The 18,451-nt window shown below is 39.2% G+C and overlaps 1 protein-coding gene across 4 annotated transcripts in view; it reads left to right on the forward strand.

The window, feature by feature from the left end:
* DROSHA (drosha ribonuclease III) overlaps positions 1-18,451 on the forward strand; it is a 125,783-nt gene that overhangs the window by 27,828 nt on the left and 79,504 nt on the right. For all 4 annotated transcript variants that reach the window (XM_082620682.1, XM_082620685.1, XM_082620683.1 and 1 more), the window contains 5 exons: positions 1,153-1,239; positions 3,517-3,603; positions 12,220-12,291; positions 13,882-13,963; positions 15,155-15,229. In XM_082620682.1, the coding sequence (XP_082476808.1) occupies positions 1,153-1,239; positions 3,517-3,603; positions 12,220-12,291; positions 13,882-13,963; positions 15,155-15,229 (403 nt within the window). The remainder of the gene's footprint in view (positions 1-1,152; positions 1,240-3,516; positions 3,604-12,219; positions 12,292-13,881; positions 13,964-15,154; positions 15,230-18,451) is intronic.

Here is an 18,451-nt window from a genome sequence, read left to right on the forward strand (position 1 = left end):
CAAACCAAAAAAAACACCTGGTGCATTGCACCTGCTTCCACTGGTACAGTCTCCCAATTCAGCATCTTTGAAAGTTTCAGTTGGCATGTAATCTTGTGCCAGGGGCTGTGTGCTCCACCAGCCACCGTGATGGGTTCCTTTGTGCCAGTTGGATGGTGAGTGATTCAGCTCCAAAACCCTATCTTATCTCCTGCTTTCTTGGATCACTTCTGGTGACAACTGTCACATGTTGGATTCTCCAAAAGCAAATGCTAAGATGAAGTTTGGGGTGCATGTTTCTTAGGGATCTTCACCTGTGAGACGAAGAGGATATTAGCAGCATTGGATAGACGGATTAGTCTGTGAGTCAGCTCCAGCAAAGCCCCTGTCAACCTGGTGCTGATCCAAGGAATGAGTATTGCCCATTCAAGCTGGGCTGGGGGGCTGGGCCTTTGTACCTCTTCCTCGCTCAATACACGCCTGACGTCAGGTGAGGGGCCTCTGCAGTTGACACAGATCCTGAAGGAGCCGACAACTGGAGACTGCTGTCCGTGCTCTTCACAGTAGGCGGCAAGTCCTACCTTGAAAGATGGTCTGGGTCACCCATCGTTGTGTCTGTCACAACGTACCCAGTGATTCCACTGATGCTTCTGTGGCTCGCTGTTTTCTTTTTCCCGTCTTAAGCTCTATGCATATTCTGTCCACCACCTCTTGTGCTTCCTGCATTTCTGGTTCCCTCTATTTTTATTCAGCATATTTAACCCTTTCACTTTTCTCCCCTTCCAATTATAACCTACTGCTGTTACTTCTGAGATTATTTTTCTTGCTTTCTGGGTTTTTTTTTGTTGTTTTTTTAGTTTATTGAGAGGTTAGCCAAAGGTCAATTATTATGTTACTTTAAATGAAAGGAAGATAGTCATGGAAATTCAGATCTAGAGAGATCTATCTATATGTTGTATTGTACATGAGCCGGTGGGTCGAATGCCAGTGACCAGCAACCCATTTTTATCTATCTAGTTAATGGTAAAGTGAATACTCTTCTTCCCTACCAGTTTGTGAAGGAACACACATACAACCTCTTTTGTCAGCTGTGAGTCTAGAAAATACAGTCTGTTTTTAAATAACAGTATTTTGCTGCTTTACTCTTAAACTCATTTTTATTTTTCCCCTCAGGCCATCAAGCCCTGTCGTCCTATGACCAACAATGCTGGCAGACTTTTCCACTATCGAATTACAGTCTCACCTCCTACAAACTTTTTAGTGAGTTCCTAACAAAATCGGGTTTCATTTGTTTAAAAATGTAGTAAATAGGTTCTATGTGTGTACATAGGTTAAAATGTGAATTGGTTAAATATGGATTCAGTTCTCAAATGTTCTTTCTTTTAAAAACATTTTATTTTGATGCCAATAAAATTGACCTTTATCATAATGACTTTTATTTTTGGCTTCCTCTCATTATACTACTTTCTGTATCTTTTTTCATTTATATTGTTGGTACCACATAATAGCCAGTGAATTATGGAGAGCTTGTTCGTTGGAGCTATGGAGTTGGAAGAATGCAGAGAACGCTTGTGCATCTCTTAAAAATCAGCAAATAGCTTATGTATTATCTGTATATTATGACCATAAGTATTGCATATATGACAGTGATAATAATACCTAATGTTTGTTGACTATGGTACTGGGCACCATTCTCAGTATTTGACATGTATTAAGTTATTTCACACAAAAAAATCGATGAAGTAGGTATTATTATCCCCACTATGCAGGTGGTGCAGTCGTCCATGTTTTACAGGTAAGGTTAAGCGGCTTGCTCTAGATTATTCAGGCAGTAAGTGGCACAGTGAGGACTTGAGCCTGGGCAGACTGACTTCACAGAGCATGGCTGTACGCCATTCCACTGTGCCACACTGCCTTTGCACAGTACAAAATTAATTAATTCTGGTTACTTTTTAAATTAAGAGATTTCAGTTTCAAAATTAGATTATTAATAATTATTTTAACAGCTTTATTGAGACATAATATACCATAAAACTCACCCATTTAAAGTATATATTTCATGATAGTCTTTTCACAGAATTGTGAAACCATCACCTCAATCTAATTTTAGAACATTTTCATCATCTCCCAAAGAAACCCTCTACTTATTAGCAGTCAGTTCTTTCCCACCCCACAGCCTTCAGAAACTACTAAGGTACTCTCTGTCTTTATCATTTGCCTATTCTAGATATTTCATATGAATAGAATCATAGAATATGTGATCTTTTGGCTTCTTCCACTTACCATAATGTTTTCAAGATTCATCCATGTTGTAGTATGTAACTTCATTCCTTTTTACGGCCAAGTAATATTCCACTGTATGGATATACCGTATTTTATTTATCCATTCATCAGTTGATGAACATTTGTGTGGTATCCACTTTGGGGCTATTATAATAATGCTGCTATGAATGTTCGTGTACAAGTTTTTGTGTGGATATATGTTTTCCTTTCCCTTGAGTATAAATCTAGGACTAGAGTTGCTGGGTTGTATGGTAACTATATGTTTAATATTTGGAGGAACTACCAAACTGTTTTTCCAAGTGGCTGTACCATTATCATTTCACTAGAAGTTCTTTCATAATATTTAATTTAGACCAGCTTTGTTGAATTATTCAAATGGGAAGTAACAGTAATATTGGAAAAACAAATAATACGCATTTGGATATTCTTTATTTCCTCCCCCAACCCAGGTTCTTCATATATGTGTGTGTGTGTGTGTGTGTGTGTGTGTAAATGTTTAGAAGAATAATGTTCAATACCTATGTAAAAAAACATGTCTTTTAGGTTTCCAATCTTGATAATTTGTTCCATGTTTAGCATTTAGGATTAAAAATGGTGGGCTATAAGAATGGCATAAAGAAGAGAGTCTCTTATGCTTAGGACAACATTTGTATATTTCAATTAGATTCAATTTGCAGGTAATTAAGATCTTTGACATTATGCAGGAATTGATTTGTTACAGTGTTTAATGGGTTGGCTTCTCCTTGGGGGGCCTGGGAATGGAGCTGTGAGGGGATGAGCCTCTGGCACCTTGGGTCTTTTCAGAGCCTTCCAGGCTGTTGCTAGTCTTGACTGTTGTGATGCTGAGTCTTCTCCACTTGCTTTGATTCGACTGCTATTATGTTGTTCTTGTTAGAGCTTCTGTTAGTTCAGAAATATAGCTTAGTAAGAACAGGACTGGCAGTATTGTGGGATTAAATAAAACAAGTTCCTAGAAAATGAAGCCATGTAGCTAGCCTTTTTTTTCTTTATGGCACCCATAATAAACATTCTTGATTGTCTAGTATATAAATATTACTGAAGCTAGAGAATTCCACCAAGCAGGAGAATTCTAGCTAGAATTAATCCTCTGTGTAAAGTTTCTCCCTGGTGTTTGGGAAAATGTTAAGAGAAGTCCATACATTTCACCTGTTGGTTGCTTTGTGTGTCCTGATGGGTTTCTGCACATGCAAATCATGTCATTTGTTCATACTTTGTGTTTCTGTTTGCTTTCAGACTGACAGGCCAACTGTTATCGAATATGATGATCATGAGTATATCTTTGAAGGATTTTCTATGTTTGCACATGCCCCCCTGACCAATGTAAGTATATGCTGATCAGCTGGCTTTCTCCTTCCCTGAGCCCCCTTCCTTCACTTCATTCTTTCTTTCTAAAAGTCAAAGGAAATTTCTTTTCATCTGACTTCTAAGTAACAATTACTTTGCACCCCTCTACCTGAGCTGCAGGAAGTCAGCAGCAGTGTGTGTCAGGTGGGAATGTGACATCTGTGCTAATGAGTCACAGGTTTGGTCCACATTAAATGGTGTAAGTAAACATGTGTCGGAATAACATTTTGAGAGCGTGAAAGATTGAAAAAGAAGGATAAACTGTAGAGTAATGTGTCAAAGCTATTTTGGGTTGGGTGTCCTTCAAAAGAAAGTTGGAAAGTTTTAAGGAGAAGCTATTATTTAGTCTCTGAGTAATAGGTAAAAAAATAGAGCTTGTTCAGGACATCTGGAGCCTGAATTAACTTCATACATTTTTGTGCTTTTGAATCCCAGGAATATGTCTTCTTTAAGCCACTCTGACATACAGATCCATGATATTTTATAGGTATTAAGGCTGCTTTGTTGGTAATCAGTTCAAATGGAAGTTCTGTATTTGTAAGTCAAAATCTGTCTGTCTCAAAGCTGGCAGTCATGGGAATTGTCTTACTTATTCTGTGTTCCAGTTGGACGTAGAGTGGAATTCACTGGCGGCTCAGGAAGGGAGTATAGAGGTGTACTTGAGCCAGTCTAGATGCTGCTCTAGAACTTACTGAATTACAGCTATGGTGTATGTACATCAAAGTAGCATGTTCTTTAATCCTTTCTGGTTTGGTTAAAAGAAATTACATCTGCAGTTTGAAAAGTTATTTTAGTACTGTTTACTTAAACTGTGAAATTCTGTTCCATTGGAGAGTAAAGAAAAAAATCTTTGCTTAATCTTGCTCCTTTCTATTATTATTTTTTATTAGCAGACATGATTCTATAGTAGTGATACTAATTTAAAACAGATTGTTTTCTTAATGAGATTTTCTTTATGCCACAGTATATTTTATCCTAGAGAATTTTTTTTTGAGAAGATGATTACACTGTAAATGTAAAAATAAAATCATTTGATCATACACATCACATCTATCTCTAGGGTGGACGATAATATAGAAAGGGGTGTAATATTGGACTTCTTTTTTTTATTGACGTATAATTGACACATAATGTTATTAGTTTCAGGTGTACAACATAATAATTTGATATTTGTATATATTGTGAAATGATCACCACGATAAGTCTAATTAACATCCATCATCATACATACTTACAAAGTTTTAAATTGGACTATTTTTTTTTTTTGATTGAAGTATAGTTGATTTACAGTGTTGTGTTAATTTCTGCTGTACGGCAAAGTGACTCAGTTATATGCTGTAATCACTCTTTTTTTATATTCTTTTCCATTATGGTTTATCCCAGGAGATTAGATATAGTTCCCTGTGCTATACAGTAGGACCTTGTTGTTTATCCATTCTAAATGTAATAGTTTGCATCTACTAATCCCAAACTCCCAGTCCATCCCTCTCCCTCCCCGCTCCCCCTTGTCAACCACAAGTCTGTTCTCCATGTCTGTGAGTCTGTTTCTATATTGTAGATAGGTTCATTTATGCCACATTTTAGATTCCACATATAAGTGATATATGGTATTTGTCTTTCTCTTTCTGACTTACTTCACTCAGTATGATAATCTCTAGTTGCATCTGTGTTGCTGCAGACAGCATCATTTCATTCTTTTTTATGACCGAGTAGCGTTACATTGTGTATATGTACCATATGTTCTTTATCCGTTCATCTGTCAATGGACGTTTAGGTTGTTTGGACTATTCTTAAACAATCTTTATGAAGAGACACTGGGAAGTTTTTGAATTTTAAAGGTTTCTTATTTTATTATTATTATTATTATTATATATATATATTTTTTTGCGGTACGCGGGCCTCTCACTGTTGTGGCCTCTCCTGTTGCGGAGCACAGGCTCCGGACGCGCAGGCTCAGCGGCCATGGCTCACGGGCCCAGCCGCTCCGCGGCATGTGGGATCTTCCTGGACCGGGGCACGAACCCGTGTCCCCTGCATCGGCACGTGGACTCTCAACCACTGCGCCAACGGGGAAGCCCTATTATTTTTTTAAATGTCTCAATTAGGCACTCAAACCCTTTGTTACACCAAATCTCATAGTCTTAGAGTTGAAAAGGCCTTCAGAAGTCATCTAGTCCAACTCCCCCCTACATAATACGTTTCTCTTTTTTTTTTCCTCAGCAGGCTTGCAAATACAAATAATTAGTTACCATGAAAATATTTAAAAATTATCTGTCTTATCTATTAATTCCCTACAAGTAATACAGATCTCATTTTAACTTTTAGGATCGCCTTAAAGAAGGAAAGCAGTGTGACTTCAGAGAGGGTTTAAACCTTAGTGAATTCTACTTACTAGCTGTATGATTTGACATTTCAATTTTTATAAACCCTGGTTTTCTCATCTGTAAAACAGACGTTATTAGTTGTGGCAGTCTTACTGGCTTTTGTAAAAAAATAAATGAGATGACAAATGAAAAGTGTTTATCATGATGTTTAATATACAATACATATTGGCACTAATTATTTTGGATAAGATGTCAGGCAGATGTGGATTTGAGTCTTCTAATTCTTTTTTTTTTTTTTAACTGATTCTCAATATTTATGTGACCTTGGAAGAGTGATTCTTTGAGCTTTATTTTTGTTCCTCAGCACAAGGTTTGGCACTGAGAGGCCGCTAGTGTGAAATTAATTGCAGTTGTTACTGTTGTTATAAAAGATAGGACTGAAAAATTCCTGGCTTCAGAGTATATGTTTTACAAATATTCAATTTCTCAAAACTTGAGAACTTAACTCTGTAATGAGAAGATAAGCCCCATCATTTATGTTAGAGATGTTGATAAAATAAATCAAGGTTTAAGCTGTGTTGTACAGTTCATAGGAATTAGATCCATCAAAGGCCTCCTGAATTTGAAATAGCCTCCCAAGAAAAAGAATTATTAAATCGCTTTACCGTTCTGATGCATTTTTTTGCTAGAGAGAGCTCATCAGCAAGAAGGGCATGCAAATGATGGTAATGTTAGAATCTCAACCCAGTCTAGTGCCAACAAGTTCTCTTGAGGTCTTCTTGAATTGAAGTGGGTTGAAAGCCTTGTTGGCTAAGTATAGAGTGTTGTGGGAAAATTTTATCCTTTTATGTAGTACATTTGCTGTTACTTATAATACCTGATGTTATTCGGGACTTTGACAACATAACTAAAATTACCTAGATATATGTATTACATGCATAATATTTTATCCCGTCCTCAAAAGCACAAGGCAGCACCATGATCATTTCCCTGCTGCTTTCCATTTCCAGTGGACTTGCTGCCCTGGATTTAGTCTTTCAGTTCCTGGAAGTAGTAGAGTTAGAATGTAGAAGTTTAGGGAGGGTTTTTTTGTTTGTTTCTGGTAGGATGAGATAAGAGTTAGTGTCAAATCAGCATTCAAACGTGTTTTAAGAAATGATAGTGGGCATTTATATTATTTGATTGGCCAACTGAGTTCTCAGTCAACTGAGTTCCCAATATGTAGGAAAATGATACGTCTCTTTGAGTCTTAGAGAGAGATGAAAGTTCGCATAGAAAAGGAGATTCTGCCTTTCCAAATCTGTGTGTCTGAGAAGGGCTCTAGTGGTACAGGTAAGAGCCCCAAAGAAAATACAGTGTGTATAAGAAAAGAGGTCAAAGAAGGAATCGCCCAAAAGTGATTTTAGTTGAAATAATATGGGGAAAGGACTGAACTTGCATAAATCATCCAGCAGAGTTGCTGTTGCACATGGTAAAAGGAGTAAAGTTTATACTTTTGCTCTTTTTCTTGCCTCTGGACTATTCCCAAGGGCTCTGGTCCTTTTCTCTCCTGAAAACACTCCCCGAGTAATGCAGTGTCACCCACAGTTTTTCCTCCCATGCATGTTCTGACATTGATATTTATAGCTGTGATGTATGGCTCTGTGCTCCACACTCACATTTCAGATTGCCTACTGGACATACCTACCTTGATGTTCCCTCAGGTACCTCACCCTTAACCTGTGTGAAACGGAACTCATCATCTTCTCTGCGTACTTCTCTGAGTTTGAGGTACTCATGGGACACCCTATGAAATTCTTTGTATTAATGCCATCGTGAGCTATCTGGTCCCTTAGGCCAGAAACCTAGAAATTATCCTCTATTCTTTCTCCTCTTTCACTTCCACATCAGAACAGTCACTGTATATTTCAGTCACATCTCCTGTGTTTAAATTCTTCTCCCTCCTTTTTGATCTTTTCTTCATTTGGCTTCTGAACTGTTTCGTTAGACTCCATTCTGGTCTTCTGGTCTCTTGCCTTGTTCCCCTACAAGCCATTCCCACCCTGTTTACATAGCAACCCATCCATGTAAACTGTGATAGTCTCTCACTTAAAGTACTTGAATGACTTCTTGTTGCTGTAAGGATAGCTCTGAATCCTTAACATGGTTTTTAAGATCTGCATAATATAGTTCATACTTTCCTTTCTAGAATTTTCTTATGTCTCTGTCTCCATGCATTTCACTTCTGAAGAGCTAAATGGCCTGTCCTTCCCCCAGCTCCCTTTTCTCTGTCTTGCTAGAAACTAAACACCTATTCTTCCCCAGTTAATTTTCGTGATGACCTGGAAAATCCCTTCCCATCTTTGAAGACTCAACTCAAATGTTACCTCCTCTTTGGTTCTTTTGTACTTTATACTATTTTGTTTGCTTATTTGTTTTTTAAATGCACTTATAAGTTACACTGTATCATATTCTGTTTATGCTTGTTTACGTGCCTTTTTTTCTCTTTTAGATCCCTACCTTTTTATTTTTATTTTTTACATCTTTATTGGAGTATAATTACTTTACAATGTTGTGTTAGTTTCCACTGTACAACAAAGTGAATCAGCTATATGCATACACATATTCCCATATCCCTTCCCTCTTGAGCCTCCCTCCCACCCTGTCTATCCCACCCCTTTAGGTGGTCACAAAGCACCGAGCTGATCTCCCCTTGCGATGCAGCTGCTTCCCACTAGCTATCTGTCTTACATTTGGTCGTGTATATATGTCAGTGCTACTCTCTCACTTCATCCCAGCTTCCCCTTCGCCTCCATGTCCTCAAGTCCGTGTTCTATGTCTGTGTCTTTATTCCTGCCCTGCCACTAGGTTCACCAGTACCATTTATTTATTTATTTATTTAATCTTATTTATTTATTTTTGGCTGCATTGCGTCTTCGTTGCTGCGCGCGGGCATCCTCTAGTTGCTGTGAGTGGGGGCTACTCTTCCTTGCAGTGCGCAGGCTTCTCATTGCGGTGGCTTCTCTTGTTGCGGAGCACGGGCTCTAGGCACGTGGGCTTCAGTGGTTGTGGCTCACGGGCTTAGTTGCTCCATGGCATGTGAGATCTTCCCGGACCAGGGCTTGAACCTGTGTCCCCTGCATTGGCAGGCAGATTCTTAACCACTGTGCCACCAGGGAAGCCCAGTACCATTGTTTTAGATTCCATATATATGTGTTAGCATATGATGTTTCTTTTTCTCTTTCTGACTTACTTCACTCTGTATGACAGACTCTAGGTCCATCCACCTCACTACAAATAACTCAATTTTGTTCCTTTTTATGGCTGAGTAATATTCTATTGTATATATGTGCCACATCTTCTTTAACCATTCATCTGTCGATGGACACTTAGGTTGCTTCCATGTCCTGGCTATTGTAAATAGTGCTGCAGTGAACATTTTGGTACATGTCTCTGTTTGAATTATGGTTTTCTCAGGGTATATGCCTAGTAGTGGAATTGCTGGGTCATATGGTAGTTCTATTTTTAGTTTTTTAAGAAACCTGCATACTGTTCTCCGTAGTGGCTGTATCAATTTGTATTCCCACCAACACTGCAAGAGGGTTTCCTTTTCTCCACACCCTCTCCAGCATTTATTTGTAGTTTTTTTGAAGATGGCCATTCTGACCAGTGTGAGGTAATACTTCATTATGGTTTTGATTTGCATTTCTCTAATGATTAGTGATGTTGAGCATCTTTTCATGTGTTTGTTGGCAATCTGTATGTCTTCTTTGGAGAAATGTCTATTTAGCTCTTCTGCCTCTTTTTGGATTGGGTTGTTTGTTTTTTTGATATTGAGCTACGAGCTGCTTGTATATTTTGGAGATTAATCCTTTGTCAGTTGCTCCGTTTGCAAATATTTTCTCCCATTCTGAGGGTTGTCTTTTCGTTTTGTTTATGTTTTCCTTTGCTGTGCAAAAGCTTGTAAGTTTCATTAGGTTTACTTTTGTTTTTATTTCCATTACCCTAGGAGGTGGGTCAAAAAGGATCTTGCTGTGATTTATGTCATAGGAGTTCTGCCTTTGTTTTCCTCTGAGAGTTTTATAGTCTCTGGCCTTACATTTAGGTCTTTAATCCATTTTGAGTTTATTTTTGTATATGGTGTTTGGGAGTGTTCTAATTTCATTCTTTTACATGAAGCTGCCCAGTCTTCCCAGCACCACTTATTGAAGAGGCTGTCTTTTCTCCATTGTATATTCTTTTTTTAAAAAAAAAAATTGATTTATTTATATTTGGCTGCATTGGGTCTTCGTTGCTTTGAGCAGGCTTTCTCTAGATGCGGTGAGCGGGGACCACTCTTCATTGCGGCATGCAGGCTTCTCATCGCGGTGGCTTCTCTTGTTGTGGAGCATGGGCTCTAGGGCATATGCGCTTCAGTAGTTATGGCATATGGACTCAGTAGTTGTGGCTCACGGGCCCTAAAGTGCAGGCTCAGTAGTTGTGGCCCAGGGCTTTGTTGCTACACGACATGTGGGATCTTCCCAGACCAGGGCTCGAACCCATGTCCCCTGCATTGGCAGGCGGATTCTTAACCACTGCGCCACCAGGGAAGCCCAGGGAAGCCCTCTCCATTGTGTATTCTTGCCTCCTTTGTCAAAGATAAGGTGACCATATGTGCATGGGTTTATCTCTGGGCTTTCTATTCTGTTCTGTTGATCTATATTTCTGTTTTTGTCCAGTACCATACTGTCTTGATTATTGTAGCTTTTTAGTATAGTCTGAAGTCAGGGAGCCTGATTTCTCCAGCTCTGTTTCTCTTTCTCAAGATTGCTTTGGCTATTCGAGATCCCTACCTTTTTAAAAGGTAAAGGCTGTGGCATATTTTAGAGTAATTATGAATCTAACAGTTGTTAGCAAGGTATTTTAAAAATATGAATAATTGCACAAATTTGTAGCTCTCAAATATTTTTAAATGATTGTAGGAAGAAAGAAGAACTTAAAAATGATAGTGGCCTTAGCATGTCACTTCATCTGGTTTAGAACTCATTACTATGAGAAGGCTGAAAATGGATCTCTTATTAACGTTAATTATGAATTTCACTCCAATTAGCCACCATCCTAAAAACAACAACAACAACAAAAAAAAAAAACAACAAAGAAAGCACCTAAGAGTTAAACTTCATTTCTGAGAAAAAGATTTCCAGTAGATGGCATTATAGGACTATTTGCTTTTCTTACCATTCCTTTTGCTGGTGGAATTAAAGTTTGTTTCTTTCTGATTGCTGTGGTTTGTAAAAATGACTACCTTTATATACAGTCGTCTTATGGACAGATCAAGGGACCAGAAAAGCCCACTTAACACATCTCTAGGGCTTCCGAGTCTATTATTTTCCCCAGCTAGTCAGCCAAGCCACTGCATTAACCTCACACCCTTCCTTTCTCAGTCCTTCATTCAAAACTACACGTAAAGAAAACCTGTGAAATCTAGGCACTAGGCTAGTGTCTCATGATACATTGGTAAAGCAAGACAGATGTGGATTTATCTCATCTGAGCTGTCCTTCATTTTCACACAGACCCTGAGTATTAGAACAGGAAATGAGAGGTGGATACCCAAGTGGCTCAGAGCTGGGGCCTAGAGCAAGAATTTCTAATTCACCAGCTACCTGCTTCCTTCGGCAAAGTATCTGATGACTCTGCCTTCGTTTCCTCCACTGTACTCTGGGAAGAGTAGCTGCACCTGTCTCACAGGGCTGGTTACATGAGTGACAGTATGTGAAGCAGTAGAACAGTGCCTAGCTCAATAAGTGGTAGCTATTATTATTTTTATTACCATGATGGCTTTTGCTCCAGAGCCAGAGAGGCAGCATGAGTTGTGTCTGCTACAATGACTTATGAATCTATAACTGATGAATTGTCAGCCTGCTATTCCTGCTCTGCCCGAAGAGCTGAAGATTCTGAAAGATTTTTAAAACCTGAGAAAAATAAGTATTTAATTGTGGTTTTATTAATTCTTTAGAGGCAATATATTTGGTTTTAATGAGTTCTTGTCATGTTTGTGTTGCTGCTGCTCATACAGTTAATTAAGCACCAACATTATGCAGGTTTCCTGTAGAGACTGGGCCAGCTGGGTTCTTGCCATTAAAATTCAGCAGTTGTGGTCAAATTTCATGTGCAGTATTGTTAGCAGCTTAGATTAAGGTGAAGCTTTCCCATTTGGTTCATGGCCTTCTGGGTTAGGTAGCAAACACATGTACAGTGTGAGCGCAGGAAGGTATTTTGAAACTGAACTTTTCCTCCTTATTATTGCAGATTCCACTGTGTAAAGTAATTAGATTCAACATAGACTACACGATTCATTTCATTGAGGAGATGATGCCTGAGGTAAGGGAAAAGATTATTTAACAGCTTGATGCAGCTTGCTCTTTTGTTTATTCCACACATATCGTTAAAGCATTGAACTTGGCCAGGTCTGGCTTTTTGCCATAAGTATACCCTTAAAGTATTGTGTTCACTGTTGAAAGGGCCAGTCAGATGTAGTCAGATGTAGCTTTAGGAATGAGGTTAAAATTCGGGTCGTTTTCCAACTTACTGACCTATTTTTGAACCCATTTCTCCTCCTGTTGCAGCTACTGATAGTAACTTTACATCTGTTTCTAGTTTGTTTTGGACAGGGGACAGCTTTTGGTTACTGGTCCTTATCAGAGAGGAAATTAGAAAAGTGAAACTGAATCTGATAGCTGTTGGAATAATCTTATTCATTATCTCCAGTGACAAGATCAATGCCTGGTTCATTTTCCTTCCCATATATTTACACATTTTTCTCCCCATATATTTACATTTTTTCACTACGTATGCTCAGCAGCAGATTTATCTAAATGTATACAAGAGGTTTAAAATTCCAAAGCAAGATAAATGTGAATCTCAGAATGATTCATTGCCTGATCTTGAATTTAGTGCTGTCAGCAAATCACACTAAGAAATAACAACTAGACAGCAAACAAGCTTGTGCACTTAACATTGTGTTGGAGTCGGGGTTGATTTCCTGAGCCCCTGGCTCCTCTTGCAAACCTTGTTTAACGGTGCGGCTCTGTCGAGGGCAGCGGAGCACCCAGGGGGATTGATGAGCATGACACGCACGCTTAGTTTGCACCTATTTCATTCTGGGCAAGTCCTGTTAATTCCACCTGTCTTTCAAAAAGAATTGAAGAGAAAGGGCCGCCCCTTCATTCTTTAGCTTGGAAGGGCTTTTTTGCTTCCTTTTGATTTTTAAGGTCATAAGCCTTCATTTGCTATTGTAAAAGTTTATGACTTCTGGCATGATCTCACGCAGGGAGATTTATGAACCCCGAGCAAAACAAGGAGGAGGAAGAATTATGAGACAAGTCTCACTTGCAAATATATCATCTGTTAAGCTTGTTTACAGCAGAAATTTTGGTACAAAGTTCTGTAGTTTTTCTTAGCCCTGTATTTGCCTTCATTAAGAATTGGAACTTTTTTGGCACAGAGACCTTTGTTTATGGTAACTTTGTAATAATAGTGATTCTGGGTGTATTTGAGGGGTGGAGGTGAGCAGGGATGGAGCGGGGGAGGTGCTGGGGACAAGCCTATCAGAGCTGGCCACCCAGTGTGTGATTTGAATTAACAGAAAGTCCCTAGGAGATTCTGATATATTTTATAATTGGGTTAGAAAAATATGACGTAAAGGAGACTCTGATTTTTAAATTTCACATTTTATTTGTACATGGAGAAGGGCCAAGTTCACATTTTCTTAGGAATCCTAATGACATTATTGCCTACTTCATTAATGTTTCAAGCCAATGAGCTACTATAGGACGGTGACCGAACTAGGAAATTACCTTGTTTTAGTACAGTTGCAATAGACACTTTTTAAAACACTTGACTAGAACAATCTGAACCTTGTTAATACATGTTTGCAGTACTACAGTGATTTGATTTTGGTTTATTTTTCAGAATTTTTGTGTGAAAGGACTTGAACTCTTTTCATTATTTCTATTCAGAGATATTTTGGAATTGTATGACTGGAATCTTAAAGGTAAATAATAGGATTTAAAGAAAAGTGTAGTACTTGTCGAAGAACGTTGTGATATGTGTGAAAACTCTTATAAAAGTGGGGGGACATAGTTGAAATTCATCGTACTTTTGAAACACCCAGGGAAAAGTTTTTTTCTCTCTCTTTTTTTTTTTTTTGTGGTACGCGGGCCTTTCACTGTTGTGGCCTCTCCCGTCGTGGAGCACAGGCTCCGGACGCGCAGGCTCAGCGGCCATGGCTCATGGGCCTAGCCTCTCCACAGCACGTGGGATCTTCCCGGACCGGGGCACGAACCCGTGTCCCCTGTATCGGCAGGCAGACTCTCAACCACTGCGCCACCAGGGAAGCTCCAAGGGAAAAGTTTTTTATTCATAGGAGTGCGTGTTATCATTTGACATGAATAAGTTGTTATGGTCTCATTTTAATACAGTTTGACAGTGTCCATTACGGAAGATTACCGTTAATTGTTACCTAACTGGTACCTCAGAAGATGGTATCAGTTATGTTGAGTGACTACCTTGATTTATCTGCATTGGGGAATTCTCGTTAGTTAATATTTTAAATCTATTGAACTTTACTGTAATAAACTTCTTCCAAGATGACAGTTTATTAAAACAGAACCTTAGTTAACCTTCGAAACACACACATACACTGTGAGCTACAGCAGTTCAAAACTTGATACTTGGTTCTTGGATAATAGTTCACTCTTTTGGAAGTGCCTCTATTCCAGCAGACACTTATTTATTTATTTTTAAAACAGTATATTAATGAATGGCTTTTCAAACCAAGTTTTTAATAGTATTTCTCTCTTTTTTCCCCAGTTGTATTGGTTAAAATGGAACAGAGTGAAAACACAAGCATATTATATCATCCAATAGTTCATTTATAACAAAAATCTTTGTTATCTTTCAATTTCTAAAACTAGTTTTACCATATATACCATGTACCATGTATAACCTTGGGGCATTCATTCGCCTTTTTGGGTGGTCTCCTCCCTCCAGTCTTCATGGAATGTTTGTGGCAGTTACCACATGATTGATTTAGCTATTGAGGAGAAAGGGGTGGTTTTCTTATGTCCCTACTTCTGGTGGTATTTTTTTGTAGTTATCATAAATCTTAGGAGTTAAGTTGCAATGTTTGTTTCCTAAGGTGGTTTTATTTATTTTTTCTTTCCTTTTCACTTGTTTGCTTTAGGTCCTTTGTTTGAAGACAGTCCTCCCTGCTGCCCAAGATTTCATTTCATGCCACGTTTTGTACGATTTCTTCCAGGTAAATCTTTTGGCTTGTCAGTGACCCGGTGAGATAGTGCTTCTGCAAATAAGCCTGCCATTCTCCTTTCAGTCTTCAGGGACAAATTTCCCACCTCAGACACTTAATATCTACTTCTCAGGTCAGGCATGAGAATGTAAAATTATACATGTTGATTTGTACCCCTGCATAATTTATGGTAGCCCCAAGTTAGATGAGCAATGAGAAAATTGATTTATAAATTTTGAGTCTACTTGATAATATCATGCAAGTATTAAAATTAATATGGAAAAATGCATGTGGCTTAAAAAATGCATATAGTTACTTAGAAAACAATTATAAAATTTTATAAACAATGATTATACCTATGCTAAAAATTCCTGCAGTAATAGTTGTAGTAAGATAGTGGTATTAAAGGGTTCTTTTTTCTCTTTTTTGACATATACTTTTATTCATTTTACAGTGAAAAAAAAATTTATTCTCTCATGAAATTAAAAATATATAAGTAAATATATGACTTATATTTTTAAAACAATATTTTAACTACTTTAAAACTTTTGTCAAGAGGCTAGCTGTGAGCTATGGCCTTGTATTTAGTGTTTTTTAAAATGGTTGGGTTTTTAATGAAATGTTTGGATGCCTTTCTGTTTGTAAAGTCTTCACCATCCTAAATGAATTCATCCCTGGAATCTCACTCCCGTATCTCACTTTCTGGTGACATCCATCTATACTTCCACCCCCTTGTTCCCTTATTCCTTTTGCTTCTGCTTGACTCTTCTTTTTTCTCCTTGTGTGCAGCCACCTTTCCTTGCTTTCTTAAGTCCTGTCCTCTGACTTCTGTCTCTCAGCTCTAGTAACCTCAGCCCCTTGTGCCAACCACCACCTTGCATGGAAATGTCCGTTCAACCATTTGCCTTTTCTTCTCTGACGTTTGGGCCACTCAGTGATACGGGAGGAAAAAAAATGGCCGCTGCGATAAAACCGTGGTTTGTAATTCCAGCTGGGGAGCTTTTCAGCGTGTAAGCTTTCTGCCCATGTTTACATATCAGCAGCTTCAGAAGTTCAGCCTCATGCTCATGCTTTCCTCCTCGTGCCCCTTGTCCTCCTGGGGGCAGGAGCCCTTGCCTGCCTCATGCCTCAGAACCATCCCTTGAGCCTGTCAGATTCTGGGCCGTTCACAGCCTGGCTTTGCTTTGGTGCCCCACCTGCCTCTTAGCTTGTCCCCACCCCGCTGCAGCTGCTGATGCCAGAGCCAGCCTGCAGAAGACCAAAGCCAGTGGACACGCTTCAGCTGAGTCTCCTCCCTAATGTGGTGCCTGGGCCCTTGTTCTGGTCTGCCTGCTGTACTCTCCTTACTTGCCTTCTGGCTCTCTGATTCGTCCTTTGTGGCTTTTGTCTCTTGTCTTTTCATTCTAGTTTAGCTTTTCCTCCAGATTTTGTCCATGCTACCCTTTCCTCAGTCCACTCAGTCACAGTGGCTTATTTTTATTTTAGCATGGTGTTAATCATATTTTTAGTATTGTTAATGTTCATTTTGTTTGGAAAATGCATTCAAAAGATTTTCTCTTTTGTACATCTGGTTTTATTGAGAGGTGCTTTGTATTTTTTAAACATTTATTTATTTTTATTTATTTGTTTGGCTGCATTGGGTCTTAGTTCAGCCTGCCGGCCCTTTGTTGCGGCACAACAGCGGGCTTCTCTCTAGTTGTGGCACATGGGCTGTAGAACACGAGGGCTCAGTAGTTGTGGCGCATGAGCTTAGTTGCCCTGAGGCATGTAGGATCTTAGTTCCCCGACCAGGGACTGAATCCACCTTCCCTGTATTGGAAGGCGGATTCTTAACCGCTGGACCACCAGGGAAGTCCCGAGGTCCTTTTCTTCTTTTCAAGTGAATGCATCTATGATTTTATAATGGAGCTTTAGCGGTAAACTTATTAGAAAATGGTGTTAGAGTGAGTTTGTTGAAAAGCCTTTCCTTTCTGTATCTGTCTGCCTGTAGGCATTTTATGACCAAACAAATCTCTAAGAGAAAGTGGACATTTTTTAAATCATCTTAAAGAAGAATCTTATGTCAGATATTTACCTTGTGGGATTTCAACTCTCAAAATGTTTCTTGCAACTGTATAGGGATAACACTTAGGTTGTCAAGAAGGGAAAGGTCTATTGACTTTTTTTTTTTTTTTTTTTTTTTGAGGTACGCGGGCCTCTCACTGTTGTGGCCTCTCCCGCTGCGGAGCACAGGCTCCGGACGCGCAGGCTCAGCGGCCGTGGCTCACGGGCCCAGCCGCTCCGCGGCATGTGGGATCTTCCTGGACCAGGGCACGAACCCGCGTCCCCTGCATCGGCAGGCGGACTCTCAACCACTGCGCCACCAGGGGAGCCCTATTGACTTATTTTTAAACAGGATTTACTTTTTCATTAGACTTCCTTTTGAAAATATACTTATTAAAAAAAACCCGGGACTTCCCTGGTGGCGCAGTGGTTAAGAATCCTCCTGCCAATGCAGGGGACACGGGTTCGATCCCTGGTCCGGGAAGATCCCACATGCCGTGGAGCAACTAAGCCCATGTTCCACAACTACTGAGCTTGTGCTCTAGAGCCCACGAACCATAACTGCTGAGCCCGCGTGTCACAACTACTGAAGCCAGTGAGCCTGGAGCCCATGCTCTGCAACGGGAGAGGCCACCACAATGAGAGGCCCATGCACCGCAATGAAGAGTAGCCCCTGCTGGCCGCAGCTAGAGAAAGCCCCCATGCAGCAACGAAAACCCAATGCAGCATTAATTAATTAATTAATTAATTAATTAATTAATTAATTAAAGTAACAGCTATTTCAGGGACTTCCCTGGTGGCGCACTGGATAAGACTTTGTGCTCCCAATGCAGGGGCCCCAGGTTTGATCCCTGGTCAGGGAACTAGATCCCACATGCATGCTGCATCTAAGACCCAGCACAACCAAATAATAATAAAAAAAAGTAACAGCTATTTCTGAACAATGTTAGTGTACTTAACACTATTGAACTGGATGGTTAAAAATGGTTAAGGTATTTCAAATACATAATACAGCTAATAATACTGTATTACATATTTGAAAGTTGCTAAGAGAAAAAAATCTTAAATGTTCTCATCACAAAAAAGAAATGGTAGTTACATGACATGATGGAGGTGTTAGATAACACTATGGTGGTAATCATTTTTCATTACATAAGTTTATCAAATCAATGTGTCATACCCCTTAAACTT

Source organism: Mesoplodon mirus (assembly GCF_964341445.2).
Source record: "Mesoplodon mirus genome assembly, chromosome: 5".
Taxonomy (NCBI): domain Eukaryota; kingdom Metazoa; phylum Chordata; class Mammalia; order Artiodactyla; family Ziphiidae; genus Mesoplodon; species Mesoplodon mirus.